At 47.5% G+C, this 20,798-nt stretch overlaps 1 protein-coding gene across 6 annotated transcripts in view; it reads right to left on the bottom strand.

Moving 5' to 3' along the window:
- The window catches only part of Syk (spleen tyrosine kinase), a 66,183-nt gene that overhangs the window by 3,805 nt on the left and 41,580 nt on the right, over positions 1–20,798 (bottom strand). For 3 of the 6 annotated variants that reach the window (XM_006516895.4, NM_001198977.1, NM_011518.2), the window contains 7 exons: positions 20,212–20,280; positions 13,244–13,331; positions 11,923–12,100; positions 6,741–6,950; positions 4,194–4,383; positions 2,983–3,123; positions 1,836–1,948 (listed from right to left, as the gene is read on the bottom strand). In XM_006516895.4, coding sequence (XP_006516958.1) covers positions 1,836–1,948; positions 2,983–3,123; positions 4,194–4,383; positions 6,741–6,950; positions 11,923–12,100; positions 13,244–13,331; positions 20,212–20,280 — 989 coding nt within the window. Of the gene's footprint in view, positions 1–1,835; positions 1,949–2,982; positions 3,124–4,193; positions 4,384–6,740; positions 6,951–11,922; positions 12,101–13,243; positions 13,332–14,227; positions 15,688–20,211; positions 20,281–20,798 lie in introns of those variants that run through there. The other 3 variants (XM_017315471.2, XM_006516897.4, XM_017315470.2) reach the window with 3 other exon arrangements.

The raw sequence follows: 20,798 nt of genomic DNA, 5'->3' as shown, positions 1-20,798 counted from the left end.
CAGGTTAGATGCTGAGGCAAGCAAGCGATGAAAGCAAGCGATGAAAAGACTTAACTGTAGCTGCTGGTTCATGCCTGGTGTCTGCCTGCCTAGCGGACTGGTCTGCAGCTGCTGAATCACATTTGGTGTTTGCTACAGGGCTGAGCTGCTGCCCAAGAGGATCAAGCTCGCCCCCCAAAGAACTATTGCTGAACAGGTCCACTTCCCCCATAGCCGAATAACTTTTATCTTCTGCTACCTCTGCTGAGTGGCGGGCTAGAGGGGAGGTTGAACCTTTATTAAAAATACGTTGCAAAAAAAATGTATGGCTACATTCAATGTCAGCTTTCTAACATCGAGTGCCTCACTAGCACCGAACAGCTTTATCACGGTGGCTGGGATCCTTCCCATAGGTAGGGCAGAGCATGCCCAGTGGCTCACAGTGGATTCACGCTCTCACCACGTGCACGGTGTCTGTCCTGCTCAGGGGATGGAGGGGAAGGCAAAATACACTGTACCCAAGAATAGGGATGGGGCTTCCGACCCTATGGGCTGAGCAGTGGTGAACGTGGCAAGTGGCAACTCTGCACCACTATCGGGAGACTTCTGGTACTGAGCTGTCTGTGGTCAGCAGGAGCATCTAGCCTCGATGTTAGGATTCTTGGAAGCAGTGATGCTCCCAGACATGTCTGAGTTTGTGGAAGGCAAGAGTGTTCTAGATGCTTGAGTTGACATCTGGGATTCTGTGACTTCTCCCAATCCACATCACAGTCTCATAAGATTGTAACAGCTGGCGACTTTGCAGCTGCCCTAGTTTGCTTACGTATGCTTTATGACATCCCCACAGTTACAAAATGCATATAGTAGTATGCCTGCCATGAAACACCATGATTGGCTAGTAACACAGCCAATCTCTGGCACCGCCTCCTGTGATGATTTACATAGAAGGTGGCACATTCCTGATGCATCAAGAGAACTCACGCTTCATTTTAATACCCAGTGTGATGGCTCAAATCAGGCATCCATCTTGGTACCTTCTAGGTGTTTTTTGTCTCTGACTCCAGTCCCTGGAAGATACATTCCCAGTTACCCCGACTTGTGATCTCCACCCTAAAGGGTACAGATGTGACTGGCTACTTGCCATGCCATGACTAACTGCCTTTTTAGCTTCTGTAACTTGCTTATGCAGATACCCGAAGATTGTTTTGAGTTGCTTTGGCCAATTAACTTGGGAGAACAGACCAATTTTTGGTTGCCTGTTTAGATATGGGAGGTCTTTCCATGGTTTTCCTCTTAAAAAACAACAAACAAACAAACAAATAAAAACCCTCAACAACAAACCCTTCCTCATATCCCTCCTTCACAGCAATTTCAAAAATTGGCTCAGAGATTGTTCATCCTGCTGGCAGCTAATCGATACAGCTTTTAATTATAATTGGATCGAGCCTGTGGTCTCTTCCCAGGGATCACAAACTCCATAACAGCAGCTGTGGCTCGTTTTAATTGTCAACTCTACACAGTCTGGAACGGCTTGGGAAGAGAGGCTCAACAAGGGCCTGTCTCCAACAGGTTGGCCTGTTGGGGAATTGGCTTGATTGTGTGAAGACTCAGGCTACCACGGGTTGCTGTTGGACCGGGGAATCCTGGACTTTCTAAGAAAGGAGATAAGAGAACTGAGCACCGGAACTGTGCACAGCTCTCTGATGTGTTGTGAGAGCATCAAATGGGTTAAGTTTCAACCGCCCTGACTTTCTTGTGAGCATTTTATCACAGCGGCAGAAATGAAGCAAGGACAGCAGCCACACAGCCCACTTCTGGAACCTTCGGGTCGATGGCAGGAAGGGCTGGGCACTCACTCGTAAGTCCAGCACAGGTTCATCAGGTCGTACATCTCTCTCGGGCATCCTGCAGGGCACCCCATCCGCTCTCCTTTCTCCAGCATGGCGGTCACTTCGCTCCCTTTCATCCCCTGAGACGTGAAAATGCACACAAGCTTTCAAAACACATACAAACAAGAGTACCTCACCTGCAGACACACTGGGACACAGACACAAGCTGCTTGATTTCAAGCGACATCAGTCATAAGACTAGGGGCCCCTCCTCTGGAATCCGAGAGTCAGATGTGGCTGCCCAGTGAGAGGGCTGGGTGTGTAGGGGAGAGGGGAGGCTCTAGAGTTTCTGTTCTGATTCTTCATTTAGGGAATGAGCTTTATGGGACACTTCATTTGTGACAACCCACTGAGTGACACCCTAGGATCTGCCTGCACCCAGGAACCCCCACACCTCCCACCTCCTATACACACACACACACACACACACACACACACACACACACACACATGGGATAGTTCAGGCTGCAAAGTGCTCACCTTGCAAACACAAGAACCTGAGTTAAATCCCCTAAACCCATGTAAAAATACAAGCGTGGTATTGAATGTTTGTGTGCCCAGTGCTGGGTAGAGAGACAGGCAGATCCCTGGGGCTCACAGGCTAGCCAGCCTGGCCTATTGGGTGAGCTTAGGCTAATGAAAACACTGTCTCAAAAAGCAAAGTGGAGAGTCCCTGAGGAATGACACCTGAGGATGGTCTCTGGGCTACACACACACACACACACACACACACACACACACACACACACAATGTGTTTGCACATACACAGGTGTGCACACACATGAGAACACACACGCTTACAACTAAAATACTTGATGTCATCCATCCGTATCACCATTTCCACTTAACTCTCAGGAAGGATGGCCTGTGCCTGGTGCACGTATGTGTGTAGCACAGTGAGAATGCATTCACTCAGTATCACATGTCATTCTCAAGTGAGTACAAGCGTAAGTTAGGTTGCACTAGCCGCCCACTGTTAGAAGGTGATGGGAGACCCCAGGGTGTCCTCAGATTCCAGGGGTTCAGGTTCTTGTGGCAATAACCCCATACTGAGGGATGGTTTCTTAAGTCCAAGAGGCTGAGACACAAAACACACAGCTAAGCATGGCTCACTCTGTAGGGCTTCTGCCCATAGGAGAACGCTTCCCACATCAGGACTCCGAAGCTCCAGACGTCACTCTTACTGGAGAACTTGTAGTAGTTGATGCATTCGGGGGCGTACCACTTCACGGGCCACTTCCCGTGGGTCTGGGCCTGGAAGCAGAGTGGACACTCTGTGATGCGTTAAGTCAGGTGTGCACACCCCGATGCACAAAGGAGCTGGGTTTAAGGAGTGGGGTAGGAAAAAGCCTCTGCTGAAAGTCACAGTGTCAATTCAGTGAAAAGGACTCGGAAAAATCTCTCAAGGATCCACCAGTTTTGGGGCCAAGGAAGTGGCTCAGTTAGCAGTGGTTTCCTTTAACACGCATAAAGCCCCCAGTAGTTCTCAGCCTATGTAGTGACCCTTTTGGGGGTCACATATCAGACACCCTGCATATCAGTCGCGAAATTACAGTTATGAAGTAGCGATGAAAGATTTTAGGTTGGGGGTCACCACAACACGAGGAACTGTGTTAAAGGGTCATAGTATTAGGTAGACTGAGTAACCCAATCGTGGTGGTGAATACTTATAACCCCAGCACTCAGGAGACAGATGCCAACCTGGGCTCCATGAAACCCTGCCTAAGAAAAGAAAAATCAATTTGTTTGATTTGTATGTTTCAAAGCAAGTTGACGCAAGCATTTAGAGGCCAGCAAGATGGCTCAATGGGTAAGGTGCCTGCTGCCGAATCCGAAGATCAGAGTTCGATTCCTCCGATATGCATGGTAGATGGAGAGAATCAACTTCTGTAAGTTGTCCTCTGCTCTCTATTAGAACACTACGGCACACATGACTCCATACACAGAGCAAGATAAGTAAATGTAAAACGAAAAAAAAAAAAAAAAAAACCACCACCACCACCAAAAAACTCAACATAAGATCCTAGTCTGAAAAAGATTCCAGTTGAGAAACATTACAGTATTTTTGGTTTGTGTTTCTTGATGGACAGAATCGATCTTAAGAATACTTTTCTCCAAGGTTACTAGTGAGATTTCTACCATAGTAAAATACAGAGAGCACACATTTATCTTTCTATATCTTTATAACCTGCAACCTTAACTATGCATGGAAGCTGTCCCCTCAGCTGCTCTGTGAGCCTGTACTGAGCTCTCAGCCTGCTCCGTGAGCCTGCACAGAGCTGTTTCCTCTCCCTGTTCTGTGAGCTTGCACCGAGCGCTCCTACCTTGTAGTAGTTTTCATCAGCACGCAGGGCTTTGGAAAGACCGAAATCGCTGATCTTGGCATAGTGCTGTGTGACCAGAAGCACGTTCCGCGCAGCCAGATCTCTGTGCACAAAGTTGCTCTCTTCCAAATACTTCATCCCCATGGAAACCTGGTGAACCAGCTCTATGATGTTCTTATCCTTAATGTGCCTAGAATCACACGACATCATTACCAAGAGTGGACGGCGGCCATTCCAAACACACAGCCGTGTCCCCCGAGTACATGGAAGAAGGGTCGGTCCACTCGTTCCTTCTTTGTCGACAACAGGACAGGCTGGGAAGATGACTCAGGGCGAGGACAGTTGCTGCGTGCACAACCTGAGGACCTAAGTTTCGATCCCCAGAAGTGATGGGAGAAAGTTGAGTGTGGTCACCTGTGCTGTAATCTCAGCACTGGGAGGGGATGGGGACAGGAAGAGGCGGAGGCTTGCTGGCTATCAGAATAACCAAAACCACACCAAATCAAACCACGCCAAACCAAACAGGCAGGACTTTCTGTTTGTGGGAGAACCTTTTTTGTTTGTTTGTTTGTTTGTTTTTGACAAGGTCTCCCTCTGTAGCCCCAACTAGCCTGGAATAAACTGTGTCGATCAGACTGGCCTCAAACTCACAGAGAGCCACCAACCTCGGCCTCTTTGGTGTTGAGATTAAGGGTCTGTGCTACCACACCTGGCTGTGTTTCGAGGGAATAAAGCAGAGAGTGATTGAGAAGGACACACACAGTGGCCTCTCCTGGCCTCTGCACGTATGCATGGGCATGCATACCCATGTACATGTGCATACACATATACACATACACACATGTGCATACACATATACACATACACACACTATATGATGAGTGTGCTTCATTTTCAGGCATGCTTTGAGATGGACAAAAATTCATAGCGCTATGGAGAAAGCTTTTTAGGAAAGCGCTCATCCTGCAAGCAAGAGGACTTGAGTTTGATGCCTGGCGCCCTCGTGAAATAAAAGCCAAACATGGCGGGCGGCCTGCACTTGTAATCCCAAAGCCGGGTAAGTGAAACGGGTGGATTCTTGGTGTTCCCTGCCCAGAAAGTCTAGCTAAACTGATGAGCTCTGGCCCATGAGGGACCTCTGTCTCAGAGGAAGCAGATGGTATTCTAAGGGATGGGCATGGGTTTGGCTTGACCTTTGGCCTCCACCTGCTGCACATGCTCAAACTCACACATCCATGTTGGAAATGATGACGAAAAGCTGTACAGAAGGAACCCCGGCTCAGAGGAATCGGGGAGTTACTCTATGTTGACCGCAGCATTAGAGCACCTATGTCTGGACCAGAATCAACGAACTGCTGCTGCCTCTTCAGATGCAGGCACTCAAGAGGTCGGCCAGACGAGACACAGATGGTGCCCCAGGAACATGTTTGTTCCAGGTGTTTACCAAAGAAGAATGTTCTGCCTGCTGGTGGGCAATGCCCTGTCCACACACATTGAGGATTTTATCACTGGACAGGGCTAGGAAGGTGCCTTAGTTGGTAAACTGTTTGACTTATAGGGATGAAGCCTGAGTTGGGACCCACAGTGCTCATATAAAAGCCAGGTATGCCAGTGAGAACCTGTAATCCCTGGGGCTCTGTTTGGCTGAATTGGTGAGCTCCGGTGTTAGTGAGAGACCTTGTCTCACGAAATAAGGCAGAGAGCTAACAAGATAGTTCCTTGTCTCACGAAATAAGGCGGAGAGCTAATGAGATAGTTCCTTGTCTCATGAAATAAGGCGGAGAGCTAACGAGATAGTTCAGTGGTTAAGAACGCCTTCTGTTCTTTTTTCTTTTCTTTTCTTCTTTTTTCTTTCTTTTTTTTTTCTCCTTTTTGGTTTTTTTTCGAGACAGGGTTTCTCTGTGTAGTCCTGGCTGTCCTGGAACTCACTTTGTAGACCAGGCTGGCCTCAAACTCAGAAATCCACCTGCCTCTGCCTCCTAAGTGCTAGGATTAAAGGCCTGTGTCACCACTGCCTGGCTACACGTACTGTTCTTGCAGAGGACCGGAGTTTGGTTCCCAGCACTTATGTTGGGAGGCTCACAAGTGCTGTAAGCCCAGCTCCGAGGGATCTGACCAGCTCCTCTAGCCTCCATAAGTATCTGCGTTGTGTGGCACACACTCACACCAACATTCACATAAATAAAAAAAAAAAATTAAGTTGGAGACTGAGAGAGGAGAGAGGGTGATCTCCAATATTGACCTCTGGCTTCCACATAAACACATCCACACAGGTGCACACCCTCAAAGATGTACACACACACACACACACACACACACAGAGAGAGAGAGAGAGAGAGAGAGAGAGACACGAAGAGAGACAGAGAGACAGAGACTCAGAGACACAGAGAGGAGAGGGAGAGAGAGCTTCCCCTAGAAATCAGGCCCGGCACAGCCCAAACTCGGGGGACAGGGCGTGTGTGGGGGCGGGGCCCCGGCACAGCCCAAACTCGGGGGACAGGGCATGTGCGGGGTGGCACCGCACACAACTCGCATGCCCCAGGTCACCTGTTCTGCTGCAGGTACTTGTTGAGCGGCCCCAGCTCCGCCATCTCCATCACCAGCATCCAGGACTCCGCCTCGCAGATTCCGATCATGCGCACAATGTAGGGGTTGTCCAGCTGCTGCATGACGTTCGCCTCTGCCAGCAGCTCGTCCTTCAAAGCCGGGTCGTTGGCCTCGTTCTTCAGGATTTTCACAGCCACGGTTTTCACAACTCTGTGACACAGATTGTAACTTGTGAGAAACTTTCCAAACTGCCTAGAGGTCCTCTTCTCTGTAGTCACATTGTGTGTGTGTTGGGGGGAGGGGGGTGGAGGGGAATGGTGCTGACACCCGCTGCCCAATGAGAATCTCTTAAAGCCATTCAGAAAAACAAAACAAAGCAACCCAAAAACAAACAAACAAACAAACGAAAAAAAAAAAACAAACAAGAAACGGCCATGGGCTGGGGAGATAACCCAGTGTAAAAAGCGCATGCAAGAGTGAGGTTAAGAGTTCAGATCCCCAGAACCCACAGAAAGTTGGATAGCAGATGTCTGCAACCCCAGGGCTTCTAGGGGAGAATCTATGGAGATTCGTGGGGCCAGCAGTGAATCCCCAGAGGCGGTTTGAAACAAGGTGAAAGGTAAGAGGTGACATCCAAGGGTTGTCCCTTGGCCTCTATATATGTGCTGTGTCAGGAGTACCTGCACACACACACACACACACACACACACACACACACACACACATCAAGATAAATAGCTAGTACCATTTTTCTCCTTCTTGTGAAAATTTTATCACAGGTGCAAATTTTCCTTCTTTCTTTCTTTCTTTCTTTCTTTCTTTCTTTCTTTCTTTTGGGGTTTATTTGTTTGTTTGTTTGTTTGTTTGTTTTTGTTTTTTCGAGACAGGGTTTCTCTGTGTAGCCCTGGCTGTCCTGGAACTCACTCTGCAGACCAGGCTGGCTTCCAACTCAGAAATCCGCCTGCCTCTGCCTCCCAAGTGCTGAGATTAAAGGCGTGTGCCACAACTGCCCGGCAGGTGTAAATTTTCAAATCACACATAGCTGATGTTTATTCTTTCATTTAAACCACAGTTTGTTAGAATACTTTCAAGAGTTCAACACGATCTATGTGATATTTTTGTGAGAAATTGAAAAAGATCTGTATTTTCGAAACATGTTGAGGCTTGCTTAAAAGTAACAAAGCCCAGTGGGAGAGAAGTGTTTCTTTCCCTTTAACTCTGAGCTTGAACAACTCGTGTGCTTCAGACCGGCCATGGGGGTGCTCACCTGTGAGCCCCAGAGCCCCAGAGGTGGATACAGGAGGATCGTTGGTTTAAGATCATCTTTAACGTCCTCTGAATATAACACCTGCTCTTTCCATCTGATCAGCTATGCCTTTTGCAAGAGAGAAGAAAGACCAGCTTCAAATGCTGGTGCTCCTCCATATAAGGAAGGGGTGGAGATGCTCACTGGACTGTTACCCTGATTCCTGGAACTCCCCCCGGCGCTTCCCAGTCATCTGTGTGAGATCCTGTCCTAACTGAACATAGACGCACGGTCTTGGGAGGTGCTAGAGCATACGACTGTGAAAGCTAACAGGAGCCCGAGAGGGGGCATCTAGGGGACCCTACATCCTGTAGAGGCCACCATCCACACTGAGGCCCAGACTTCTCAGCGGCACACGCAGCTCCTGTGAGTAACCCCCACATGCGTGCCCAGTCACTGGTTCCCCAAATTGGACTTCGGGGATTGTTCTCTGGTTTGTGGTTGGTGCTCTGTATGATGGTAATGATTCCATACAGTACACAAGAGATTCTTTCTACAGCTGTTCTTTTACAGACAGAGGAACCATGCCCCACTGCCTGTGAACCCCGGTGTAGTGGACAGCAATGGAGAATGGTCCAGGCTGAGGAAAGCCCCGAATTGTGAAATATTCAACCAGCTTCAACAAAGTTCCCCTGTTGTGACACACATACAGCCTGCTGCAGTGTCATGTGGTTTCCCAGCTAGGTTCTGCCTACATGCATAAAGGAATACAAAGTTTCTTTATGATATTGCAAATGAGCCTCTGGGCCCAGAATTTAAAAAATAAAAATACATTGCTTTGCTTTTTTTTTTTCTTTGAGTCCGGGTCTTACATAATCCACTGTGGCTTGAAACTAGCTGTATAGTAGGAGATGACCTTAAACTTCTGATCCCCCTGTCTCTACCTCTGGGGCTCTGGGGGGCCACAGGTGTGTACACAACATGCCCAATCAGAAGCACACATTCTGTTCAAGCTCAGAGTTAAAGAGAAAGAAACACTTCTCTCCCACTGGGCTTGGTTACTTTTAAGCAAGCCTCAATGTGTTTCGAAAATATGGATTTTTTTTTATTCCCTCACAAAAACATCACATGGATCATGCTGAACTCTTGAAAGTATTCTAGCAAAATGTGGCTTAAAAGAAAGAACAAACATTAACTAGGTATGCTTTGAAAAATTACCTGTGGTAAAATTTCCACAAGCATGAGAAGTTGTTTCTTTTGTTGAACCTTCAAACCGATGAATCAAAACAGAACTATTCAGGAAATGGGCCGTGTGGGGGCTCAGGTGGTAAAGATACTCTCTGCCAAGCTTGGTGGCTGGAGCTTGATCCCCAAACCACATGCATGTACGTACACACACACACACACACACACACACACACACACCTAACAAATACACTAGGTCAAATAACAGAATTAGTGGGACACACACACACAGGAAAGTACACACAGCTAGTGTGGTGATCTAGAACACAGCCTGTGGCCTGACAGGAGGATTTAGATATTATCATCACCCTAGAAGCCTCTCTGGGCCCTCCCGGGAACATGGGAGGCTCCATTCTGTCATCTCTAGCCACCTATTTTGGCTTTCATAGTTGGGTCTATCATTACATCTGTGGTGTGAGGCAGGGATCTAAATTAAGAAGTTAGAAAAGGTTTCTTGATTCCTCTAGACATTTAAAAAAGAAAATACCACGTCTTCTAGAAAAGCAGAGGGGAAAGATAATATCCCACTAATTCTAAGAGGCTACTATTGTTCCAATTCCTGACTGTTTACGGTGGCCCAGGAAGAGACTATGAAACTCCTGGTCTTCCAAGCACTGAGCTCTTTTACAGGTAAGAGAGTAAGACTCCATTATGAGAATTGTAAGAAAGCAATTGACTGATAACTTCACGTGGTGGTTTAATGAGAAAAACCTCGGTAGGCTCATATATCCGAAGGCTGGGCCCCTAGTTTGGTAGAACTGTTTTGAGAATGTTTAGCAGGTGTGTCCTTGTTGGAAGAGATCTGTAACTGGGGGTGAGCTTTGAGGTTTCTTGCTCTCTGCCTCCAACTTGCAAATAAGATATACACTCAGCTACTGCTCCAGTGCCATATCTTCCTGCTGTGACGATGTTCAGAGACTCACCCTCTAAAACTAAACAAGCCCCCAATTAATTGCTTCCTTTTATAAGTTACCTTGGTCACGGTGTCTCATCACAGCAATAGAACAGTAATTAGGACACTTCATGAGCACAGATAGGAAAAATTCTAGGAGAAATACTCATGGGTTATATTCAGTTGCTTATGGAAGGAGATGTAATGAACAAAGGTGAGGGAGTTTACCCCAAGATGGAGGGACATGTTTAAGGTCTGAAATCTATGGCTGTAACTCATCACAGGAAAGAAAGAGAAGCACAAAGTGAGCTCAGTGGAGTGGGGGAGGGGGGGTAGTGGGGGGGTGGGGGGGTGGGGGATGGGGTTCAACAAAATTCAGCATAGATGCAGGACTAAAGAACTTGCAGAATTATCGGAACAAAATAGCATGTCTTCAGTCTGTCAGACAGCAGTCATCATACAGACATAAGCCACACCCAAAGGAATGCTGGGATCTCTCTGTAACCAGGCACAAGACTCCTGCCAGTTCTAAAACACTACTCTACAATTCTTAGTTAATGCACCAAGGTGAGGACAAACACCCAACGGATCAGGAGTAGACATGGTTTTCTTTTAAAAAGTATCACTATTGGGCTGGGGAGGCAGCTCAGTCTGTAAAGGGCTCGCCGTGAAATCATGAGGACTGGGCTTCGACCCCCAAGACCCCAGCATATAAAAAGATGTTTGTGGTACACAGCTATAATCGCAGCACTGGGGAGGCAGAGACAGGTGAATTCCTGCGCTTCTCTGGCCAGTTTCCATAGCCTAATTGGTAAGCTCCAGATTCCAGTGATAGACCCTGCCTCAAAAAGCAAGGTGGACGGGGCCTGAGGAACTATTATTATTATTACTATTATTACTATTATTATTATTTTATTATTATTACTTCTAAGGGCATTTGTACCTGCACAAATGTGTACTCACAACCCACACATACTTGTGAACATATCTGAACATATATAGTCATACCCACCACATGTATGCATACAGAGAGAGAGAGACAGAGACAGAGTCAAAGACAGAGAGAGAGAAAGACAGAGATCTGGCATTCCTAAGTGACACATTTCTGTATTAAAGGATAGCTAGATAAACTGCTACAGGTCACAAGTGAACTCAGTTGTGTTGCCGGTTGTCACATCTCTGTGTAAAATCAATATTAGTTCATATATAAGGTCTAGACATGGAAAATGCTACACGATACACACATTACCAGCAAACTATTAAGAGTACCAAAAGCACTTACCATTTACATACAAAACATATAAAGATCCAATAAATGCCTACACCAAGGTTAGTCACAGATATTTGTGTTCTGGAGATAGAATATATTTTTATTTTCTTATGAATTTGCTTATTTCTATTTAGCTGTTTTCTATACTATACTACATTCTAATACAAACATGTCACTACTGTCACCACAGTTAGCATACACAAAGGATGCTTTTACTCTAAATGAGTCAGAAATGAAGACTACAAGATGGCTCAGTTGGTAAAAAAACAAAAAAAAAAAAAAAAAACTTGTTGCCAAACCTGATGACATTAGCTTAATCCCCAGAACCTGTGTGAGGAGGAGAAAACCAATTGATGAGTCCTCTGACCACATAAGCGCTGCAATGTGTATGTGTGTGCGTGCAATAAACACACGTACTTGGACGCCAATGTCTGGGATTAATTGAGCAGTGTAGGTACGTTCTGAGAAGTTTTCAGAATGCACTCTCACACTGAAGATGACAGCAGTGCAATGAGTCAACGGTGCTTACTTTTTCATTTGGTAGTATCCCTTTTTCACAGTCCCGAAGTTACCGGAGCCCAGTTCATTGTCCTCCAGGGTCAGCAGGCTCCTGTCCAGGTAGACCTCTTTGGGCCGGATCTCTTCAGGGTCAGCATAAGGGCTCTCGTACACCTCTGTGTCCATGGGCAGGGCTTCTCTCTGAAGGCCTGCAACGTAGTCAGGGAACAGATGACTCCAGTCTGGACTCCTGTGACATTACAACCCTTGCCACCCTGCCCTAAACTCCTTCCGTCTAAGGGACAGTTGCATGCAGCGGAGAAGCGAAGCAAGGGAAGAGACAAGATGGTTCTTCTACACCAGTACTAATGGCAGATAAAACCTTCCTTAGACTTTAAGCCAGCTGTGACAGTCTCCTATTGAGAAGTAGCACCAACGACACAGTCCTTGTTGGCTTTTCATAACTGAACCAACAGAGCTCAAGAGAAATGATATGTGTGCTTCTCAAGGCTTGAAAAAGCCAACATGCTTCATTTCTAAGATGCTAAGGAGTTCTACTGCTCTGAGGCTCATGTGAGACAGGCCGTGAACTCAACACAAAGCCAGCAATGATGCCGACGGTGTATACAACACGATGCATGGCTTCTGCGGGTCTGGGGATGAAACCCGGGGCTCCGTGCATGCTAGACAAGCACCCTATATGAGTCACACCTCCAGCCACAAGGCATAAATGAAATGAGAGATAACTGACTCTTGTTGCTTTAAGCCTCTATTCGGAGGCGAACTATAGCAACAAACAAACCCCAATCTTGTTAGTAGAAAATCAGATGCAGACACTCATGAACCTACGAAAGGTACCGAAAAAACCCATTTCTGGGAACAAGTCTCCTGCGCCCTCCTGCACTGTGTCCCCTGTGGCCTCCCAGTCATCACAGCTCCCTGAACAAATCTAGAAGAATCTGTGAGTTGTGCCTACCGTCAAAGCCACCCAGAGGTTACAGTTATGCTTTGGCAACATTTTCTTCCAAGAATGGCAACCAGGGTCCCCGGAATGTGCCAGACACACAGCATGATGCTGCCGATGCTAACAACTCAGGGTTTTTGTTTGTTTGCTTGCTTGCTTCTTTTAATTATAAAAGACCATTTTCACTAGACAGGACTGCTTGTTTTATGGATAGGTGATATTTTCTACCTGTGGCTGGTGGATATCACCACTGTTTAGTGTGGACCATCACTGTAAGGCAAAGTTGGAATGGTGCCAGGAATTTGTAAGCTGCCTCTACATGCTGGCAAGCCTGTGTGTACCCTGCTCGAATGTTTAATTGAGTAAAAGTGCATCTTTCATCTCTCACCTCTGTCTGGGCCCCAGGGCCCTCCCGTTGGCTCATAGGGGTTGAAGGACACAGTGCTCTCTGGACGGCTCCCTTGGGGTGGGGCAGGCTGAAGCACACAGATGAGAAGATGTTATTTTTCTGCCCCGATGCCACCATTTCCAAGTGTTCACAGATAACATAAGCAGGGGAGGCAGAGGATTAGGAAGAGGTCAGAAAGGCTCATCTCATTCTTCAGGCAACTGTTTGGACCTGAGAAGGCTAGACAGGCTCATGGCTTATAGCTCCCACCCCTGAAGTGGCCTTAGGGAGGGAGGGAGGGAGGGAGGGAGGGAGGGAGGGAGGGAGGGAGGGAGGGAGGGAAGAGCATCTGTTCTGACTATCCCAAGAGAACTTCCTTTCACACCTCCCAGAAAATAGCAGGACCTCGCAGGCTCCCTCCCCATGGGTTCATTTCTGCTTTCATCTAACGTCAGGCAGAAGTTATTTAAAAAGTCAAACCGTGTCCACCTGTTTTGCCTTCCATACAGATTGAGACACCAAGGCATTGCTACCACAGGGTAGCCCAGGCCAACCAGCTGCAAGTCTCAGAGAGGAAGGCTGTATCCTGCCTCACCCCCACCCCATGCACTTCGGTCATTATCGTGATAAGGACCATGATAATGTCATCGGGCACATGCCCTGTCAAAGAGACAGTCTCTCTGTCTTCCTGAAGGAAGAGAACTCTTCTGGTTTTCCTGTGGCTGTTCACTAAGGCACACTGGCCCTTATACACGGAGATTTCTCATTCGATCCATCAATATCAATTTGTTTCATGAAGTAGGCAGAGGGGGTGAATCTCCTTATAGTTCTATTTGATACATTTTTAAAAACTTTTCTCTGGCCCATCTTTACTCACAAATTAAAGCAAAGTGGTGGCTATTAAACCCATCTCACAGGCAAACCGCCGTCCAGCTCTGACGGCTCTCTCCTCCCATTTCTGTCTTGTCTTGAATATCTACTTACCTTATCAGCATCCACACATTGCCATGAAGTAGTGAGATAATGCCAGATTTGAGGGGAAGTGTAGAGAAACAGAGACATTCAGCTAACATTACACAGCCACCATCTTGAAGCACATATCAAAAATCCCACCCGCCTCACTGACGTGACAACCCCACCCATCAATGTTTAGCAGCTGGGTCACACTCGGTCACTACGACTTGCTGGCTTCGTGGTGTTAACCATGAGTTAGAGTCTGCCAGCACCTGTGGGAAAGACCTCTTTCAGCAAAGCCAAAGGACATCCAGTCTCAGATGTCACAGGATCCATATTCTCCTGGCCTCTCTCAACACTCCCGAAGGACTGTGTGATAGAACTAACCATGGCAACAGAGCAGAAGTTATGCAGACTTAGGCATTAAATCAAAGCTCAGTAGCTGGGCCACGCTGGTAACGGATGCTAAGGAGAAACACACAACACAGACGTGTGAAAGGATGGATGATGGACACATAGGTGGGTGAATGGGTGTGTGTATGTACGGACAGATCCATAGATGGATGTATGGGTATGTGGACAGATATGTGGATGGATGGATAAATGGATGGCTGAGTGGATAGATAGGTAAATGGATGGACGGTTGAATCAGTGAGTTGGTAGATGGACAGAAGGATGCGTGGGTGGATAGATGGTGGATGGTTGAACAGAGAGACCTTTCAGAAGATGGAGATGTGGAATGTAAACTCACATGGTTTGAGATGAATTCTCTCTTCAGTCTTTGCTCTCAGGAAGGGAACTAAGCATAGGCAATCTCTTGCGAGCGACCCTCTTAAACATTTACACATCACTTCAGCAGAGTTGGCTGTTGCTTAGAAGCCCTGCCTAGGAAGAACTACCCTAGTTTATACTTGATAATAGCTACCATCATCCAGCTGCAGTCTCCAGATGTCTTTTCCGGTTAGCGTGACTACCATGTTAAGTCTTTTGATTTTTTTCCTCTGTACACAAGAAATGTCTGAGATCCCCAAGACAATCTGACCATCATGAAGTTAAAGGACACCCCAGGGTAGGGAGGACAGGCGTAATCCTTCCCGTGGATAGAAGAGCGTCTACCCTCTGCCGCTCAGTGTCTCAACTGGGGGCTTCATGCAGTCTCTCTGGAATTATCTCCGGAGCAAGGGGGCTTCAAAAGACTTGTTATAATAAACCAGCACTCACAATTTCCTAACAAAATCTCTTGGAATATTTTTAAAGCAGAGCTGAGGGTCTTAGGAAATCAGTTTTAAAAAATGGCAGTATATCAAAAGGACGTAGGGATCAGTGGGGGGAGGGACCCCTGAGCATCCCAGCTCCTGGAAGGAGTTCACACCCAGATAGACAGGAGCTACCCCTATGTCTCGATGACAGACAAAAGGACAAAACAGGCACCTCCCTTGGAAACTGGGATTCTTCTTTAAGTGGATGTAGCTCAGTGCTTCATTTCCATGCTGCCCAACAGAAAGCACCCTATGAGTCCAAGCATTCAAGATCCAGACAGAGCCCCTGAGACCCAAGAGATTCATAACCCTTCTCATCTGGATGCCTCACCCTTAGGACCCACCACCTCCTGCCTCCTGCACCTAGGTGGCAGCCTAGGGAACTGGGACAATCATGGCACCTGGCTTGAGTGTCCTGCAGAAGGAATGGGCAGGGCCAGAGCAGTCATTGGCTGCTTTGTGGTGCAGATGAAGATACAACCCTCCTCCCCTCCACTACCAGCTCCACTGTCACCACTGAAAGCTCTGGAAGCAAAGCTTCAGTTGAAAGATGAAGGGAGGGAAATGTGAGCTGTCGTGAGAAGCATTGCTGGTAGACAGCGCTAGCATGCGTTATCCATCTCTCCACTTTGTACTTGGTGGTCTGGCCCTCCCTGGCATCTCTGTTCTGCACTGAGAACAGAGCTGTAAAGGAAGCGCTGACAGCTTCACCCTTACCCTTTCCACTTATGCACAACTTCTAGTGGCCCCTAGATGGCGCCAGGAATCCAGCCTTGGGTAGATAATTTTCAAGTTCGAACTACTCTGTCACAGTGTGTTAAAAGTGGGGATGCATTAGACAGGCTTGTGTGCGTGCGTGCATGATATTGTGTGTGCGTGTGTGTGTGAGCAGTTGTGTGTGTGCATGTGCCTGTGAAGGACAGAGGTCAACTTTCAGGAACTATCCACCCTAGCGTTTGACACGGGGTCTCCACTGGCTGAATGGCTGGTCAGTAGGCACCAGGGACTTGCCTGTCTCTCTCTCTAGGCCCGTGATCACCAGAGCTCTGCAGCACACCCTCTGTCCTGTGGAGCAGGTAGCCTCTGCCCTGTGTCCTGCTTCCACAATCTTGCCTTTTGCTTCCTGGACCTTGACTTTCACTCCCAGCTTCCTGCCAGTATTTTCAAACTAGGCAACGGTGGTGGCAGTGTGGGTGGTAACCCTCCCCAGAGGCCAGAAGCCATAGGGCTCCAGGACACTGGCTGCAATCAGCTGGCTACAGTCTCCAGTCTCAGAAGGAGCACAGGCAGTGTGATGTGGGCAGACTCTGTCAGAAGGTGGGATGCGGTTAGGTTCACCTAAAGATGAGCACATGCCCTGTATAATTATTCTTTGATCTCACAACAAAGACCTAAAACCTGGCCTCTTCCTCCTCTTTCTCTTCCTCCTCTTTTTATTTTTTTAAAAAAGTTAATTTATTTATTTACACTGTCATTCTCTCTTCAGACACACCAGAAGAAGGCATCAGATCCCATTACAGATGGCTGTGAGCCACCATGTGGTTGCTGGGAATTGAACTCAGGACCTCTGGAAGAGCAATCGGGGCTCTTAACTGTTGAGCCATCTCACCACATAGCAGCTTACAACTGTCTGTAACTCCAAGATCGGATACCCTCATACAGGCACACATGCATGCAAAACACCAATGCACATAAGATAAAAAGAAATACATTATTTCAAAAATCTGTATTTGACTTTCCAAGTATTTTTCTCCTCCTGGTGCTAAGGACCAAATCTAGAGCCTCATGGTTGTTAGACAAATACTCTGTCACTAAGCTAAGTCCCCGCCCTGGTTTCATTTTAAATTGATAATCCTAAGATCAAAGCACAGTTTTCATTAACTCTCTAGACACTAGAGTTATTTCAAGTGCTTGTTGACTGGGCTTTGTTGGTGTCGGCTTCTCTAAAAATGTGCACATGGCGTAGGTGGATTTCTATGTGCCTGCACATGTATGTGCATGTACGTGCGATTGCTTATGTGGACATTCGGGGGCCAGAGGCTGACATCCGATATCTTTTTCAATGCCTTCACCACCTTATTGTTTGAGGCAAGGTCTCTCACTGAACCTGGAGCTTGCCTCTTTGACGAGACTGGCTGGCTGAGGGGCCCTCCTGCCTCAGCTCCTCAGCACTGTGATGGCACCGTGTGCCACTGTGCCTGGCTTCTTACTTGGGTGCTGGGCATCTGAACTGAGGGGCTCGTGCTTGGGTGACGAGCACTTTGCCTACTGCGCTATCTCTTCCAGCTGCAGCGTTGGCTTTCGCTATGACAACTGGCTCTCCTGAGTGGTCAGTACTGAGTCACGCAGAAGACCCAGCCTGAGGCAGTCCTGCTGCTGAGAAGGGGCTCACTGATGGGCTTACAGTCCTTAGTAGGTGACTTCCATCATGAGGATGATCTCACATGGGCCTGACTCAGGTGAGCATTCTTAGATGTAAGTTTAGACTTTCTAAGGAAAGGGAAAAGGGGGCGGGGAAGGGAAGCTGACCCCTACCATGCAGCAGCTTTCTTTAGCAACACCACTGAGGTTCCACCTGGCTCTGGATCCCCTCTGCTTGACAATCTCTCCCATGGACATTGCAATCACTTAACTGGTCTGTTTAACTCTGTAAGTCCTTGAAATACATCTTTGTGTAGCTATCCGCAGGCAATCCATTTGCCATGTGTAAGCAGCAATAGATGCATACACAAATACACATACTATGCAGATGCATATGTGTGTATATGGTGCATATTCAGGGCATATGCATTTCAAATATGGTATACGACTATGTACACACGGGCACAGATATTTCCATGTATGAGTGTATATATGAGTGTGTCATACATGTGTATGTGTGCTCATGTACATACAGCATCTCTGGTTGATATGTCTCCGGGGGAACCCAAAAGATAAACTTGAGATGCTGGGATGAAAGCACTCCTTGCCAGGACTGTGCAGAGCTGGGGGCTGTGAGTTAGCAACAAGCCTTGGGCTACGGCAAGTGGAATGACAGGGTGTCATCAGAAGCTCTTGAAGAGTCGGTTGAGGAGGGGGAGACACAAGGCTTGCAGTGTCTGTGAGGCTTGTTAAGTGTGGTGTCACATTCAGGATTACAGAGTCTGTGAGTGGCTGCTGGCCTGAGTGGACACCTCTGAAGAGCTTCCTTCATCAGGCACGTTTAAGTCCCTTAGCCTGTGAGGTACCGTGTTGCCTGGCTCTCACTGGGCTTGCTGGCCATGAGCTACCCCAATCACATGGGGGTGTGTCGGGCTCTGAGAAAGGTCCAGGCAGCCGCAGACTATCCTCTAACATTCTCCTCACTGACTGAGCTTAGCACAACATGGCTGCCTTCCTGTTCAAGCATCATGCTCCTTTCTCCGCTGTGCTCTGGCCATCAGGGTTAGGACCCTCTAGGAAGTGGCCAACAGAGCAAATAGTTGCTGAGTAGAACTCGTGGGCATTTATGCTGTCTGTTGCTAATAAATACCTTAATATACAACTCTGTGTACACTGGCTTAATCATATGCCCACACGCTTGGAAAAAACATTGATATAAAATTGAAACAACTATTAATAAAGTTAATCTTTACCTAAAGAAGATAAAAATAAATATGATAGAACAACCTATACATATTATATACACAGATGTATATAATACACATTACATATGTGTATATATATGCACATATATCTGTGCATATACATACATATACACATATGGGGGTGCATGCGTGCGTGTGAGTGTGTGTGTGTGTGTGTGTGTGTGTCTGTGTGTGTGTCTGTGTGTGCATGCTTGTGTATGTAATTCACTATAAACAAGTCAACACAAAGGTCAGGGTAGGACTTCTTATAAGTCTGGAGCTTGGGAGGTGGAGTTAAGTTCAAAGACAACCTTGGCTACAGAGTAAAATCCCGTCTCACAGACTAACCAACCAAACAAACAAATAAACAAACAGAAACCAGGAGCTTGGGCACAGCTCAGTGGTGAAGCGCTTGAGTTTGATTCCTAAACCCTGAAAATAAATCTGTGTAGGAGTCAAGGCCCATACATGGGGATCAGAGGCAACTCGCAGGAGTCAGTTCTGGCTTTCCCCTTCCACCCTGTGTGAGTTGCAGGAAATCACACTCAGGCTGTCAGGCTTGGTGACAACTGCCTTTGGCCTCTGGGCCATCTTCCCATGAAGGCCTTTTTTTACTGTCCCTCAAAATTCAGCCATGTAACAAAATGCAGAAATCAACCTGCTGTCTCAGGGGGTAGAGCTCCCCTGGGGACCTTGGTTGCCTCCACTGGGAAGAACTCTATGTGGCAGAAGCCCTGATGCTGCCCCTTGTGACTCTGGACACTGAAGGTGAGTTGAGCGTGCAAAGACTCTCTGGAATGAGAGCCAGCAGGTGGGGCTCACTGAAGTGACTGGAGGTACGTGTTGTAAAGGGCAAGGCAACGTGGACAGGCTGCGCAGCGGCGGTGACGGAGAAGCCACAGGCAGGGAGGGCATGTGTGCACTGTGCAGGGACTGCAAGGCTCAGTAGGAGCACAGGAGGCAGGGTGTAAAGAGAGGTAAGGAGACAAAGCATGGGGCTGCGAGGCTCAGCGGGTATGCTCGGAGCTGGGCAGGCGGGAGGCACAGAGGCAAAGCCGCATTGGGTACAGGATAGCCAGCCAAGCACGGGCTGCAGGAGGGTCTATCCTACCACTCAGTCAGGGACAGCAAGCACGGGACGCTTTAGCACCTTTTTGTGGCCAGGCTTTGGGAAGGAGTAGGATTTGATCCTTGAGATTATTCCACCCGGTGACCAAGTCTAGAAACCACAACGGCAGAGAGGAATAGAGCGTTTAGTTTCAGAAAAACACATGCAAGGATATTCTTCGTCATGACATGCTACCTGGCCCCGATTCTGCAAATGCCCTGCCCGCTCCCTTCACCTGCCCCAGGGAGATTTCCTGCATGCAAGTCCGGATCATTTGAGAAGCTTCCAGAAGAGCCTATCATTCTGGCAGAGAGGTCAAGAATTTTCAATAAATAATTTCCCACTGAAGGCTACAAAATTAAAGCTGAGACAAGAAGCAGCCACGTTGTCTGTGGAAATCTTGTGTCTCAGACTCCACAAGAGACTCTAGTCACTGGCTGTTCAGTGGTGTCAGTGGTTGCAATATAACATTTTCATTTACACAATCCTGGGACATACGCAACCCTCGGGTCACAAGTTAGACAGATCTGTCTCAAGGGCACAGAATGATAAACACCAGGTGAGGCCACCAGGGGGCACTGTGGTTCAGAGGACCCTAAAGCTCCAGGGTGTGTTAGCCAACTCAAGGG

The sequence above is a fragment of the Mus musculus genome, chromosome 13, assembly GCF_000001635.26.
Source record: "Mus musculus strain C57BL/6J chromosome 13, GRCm38.p6 C57BL/6J".
NCBI lineage: Eukaryota > Metazoa > Chordata > Mammalia > Rodentia > Muridae > Mus > Mus musculus.
This window is presented reverse-complemented; position numbering and strand designations above follow the sequence as displayed.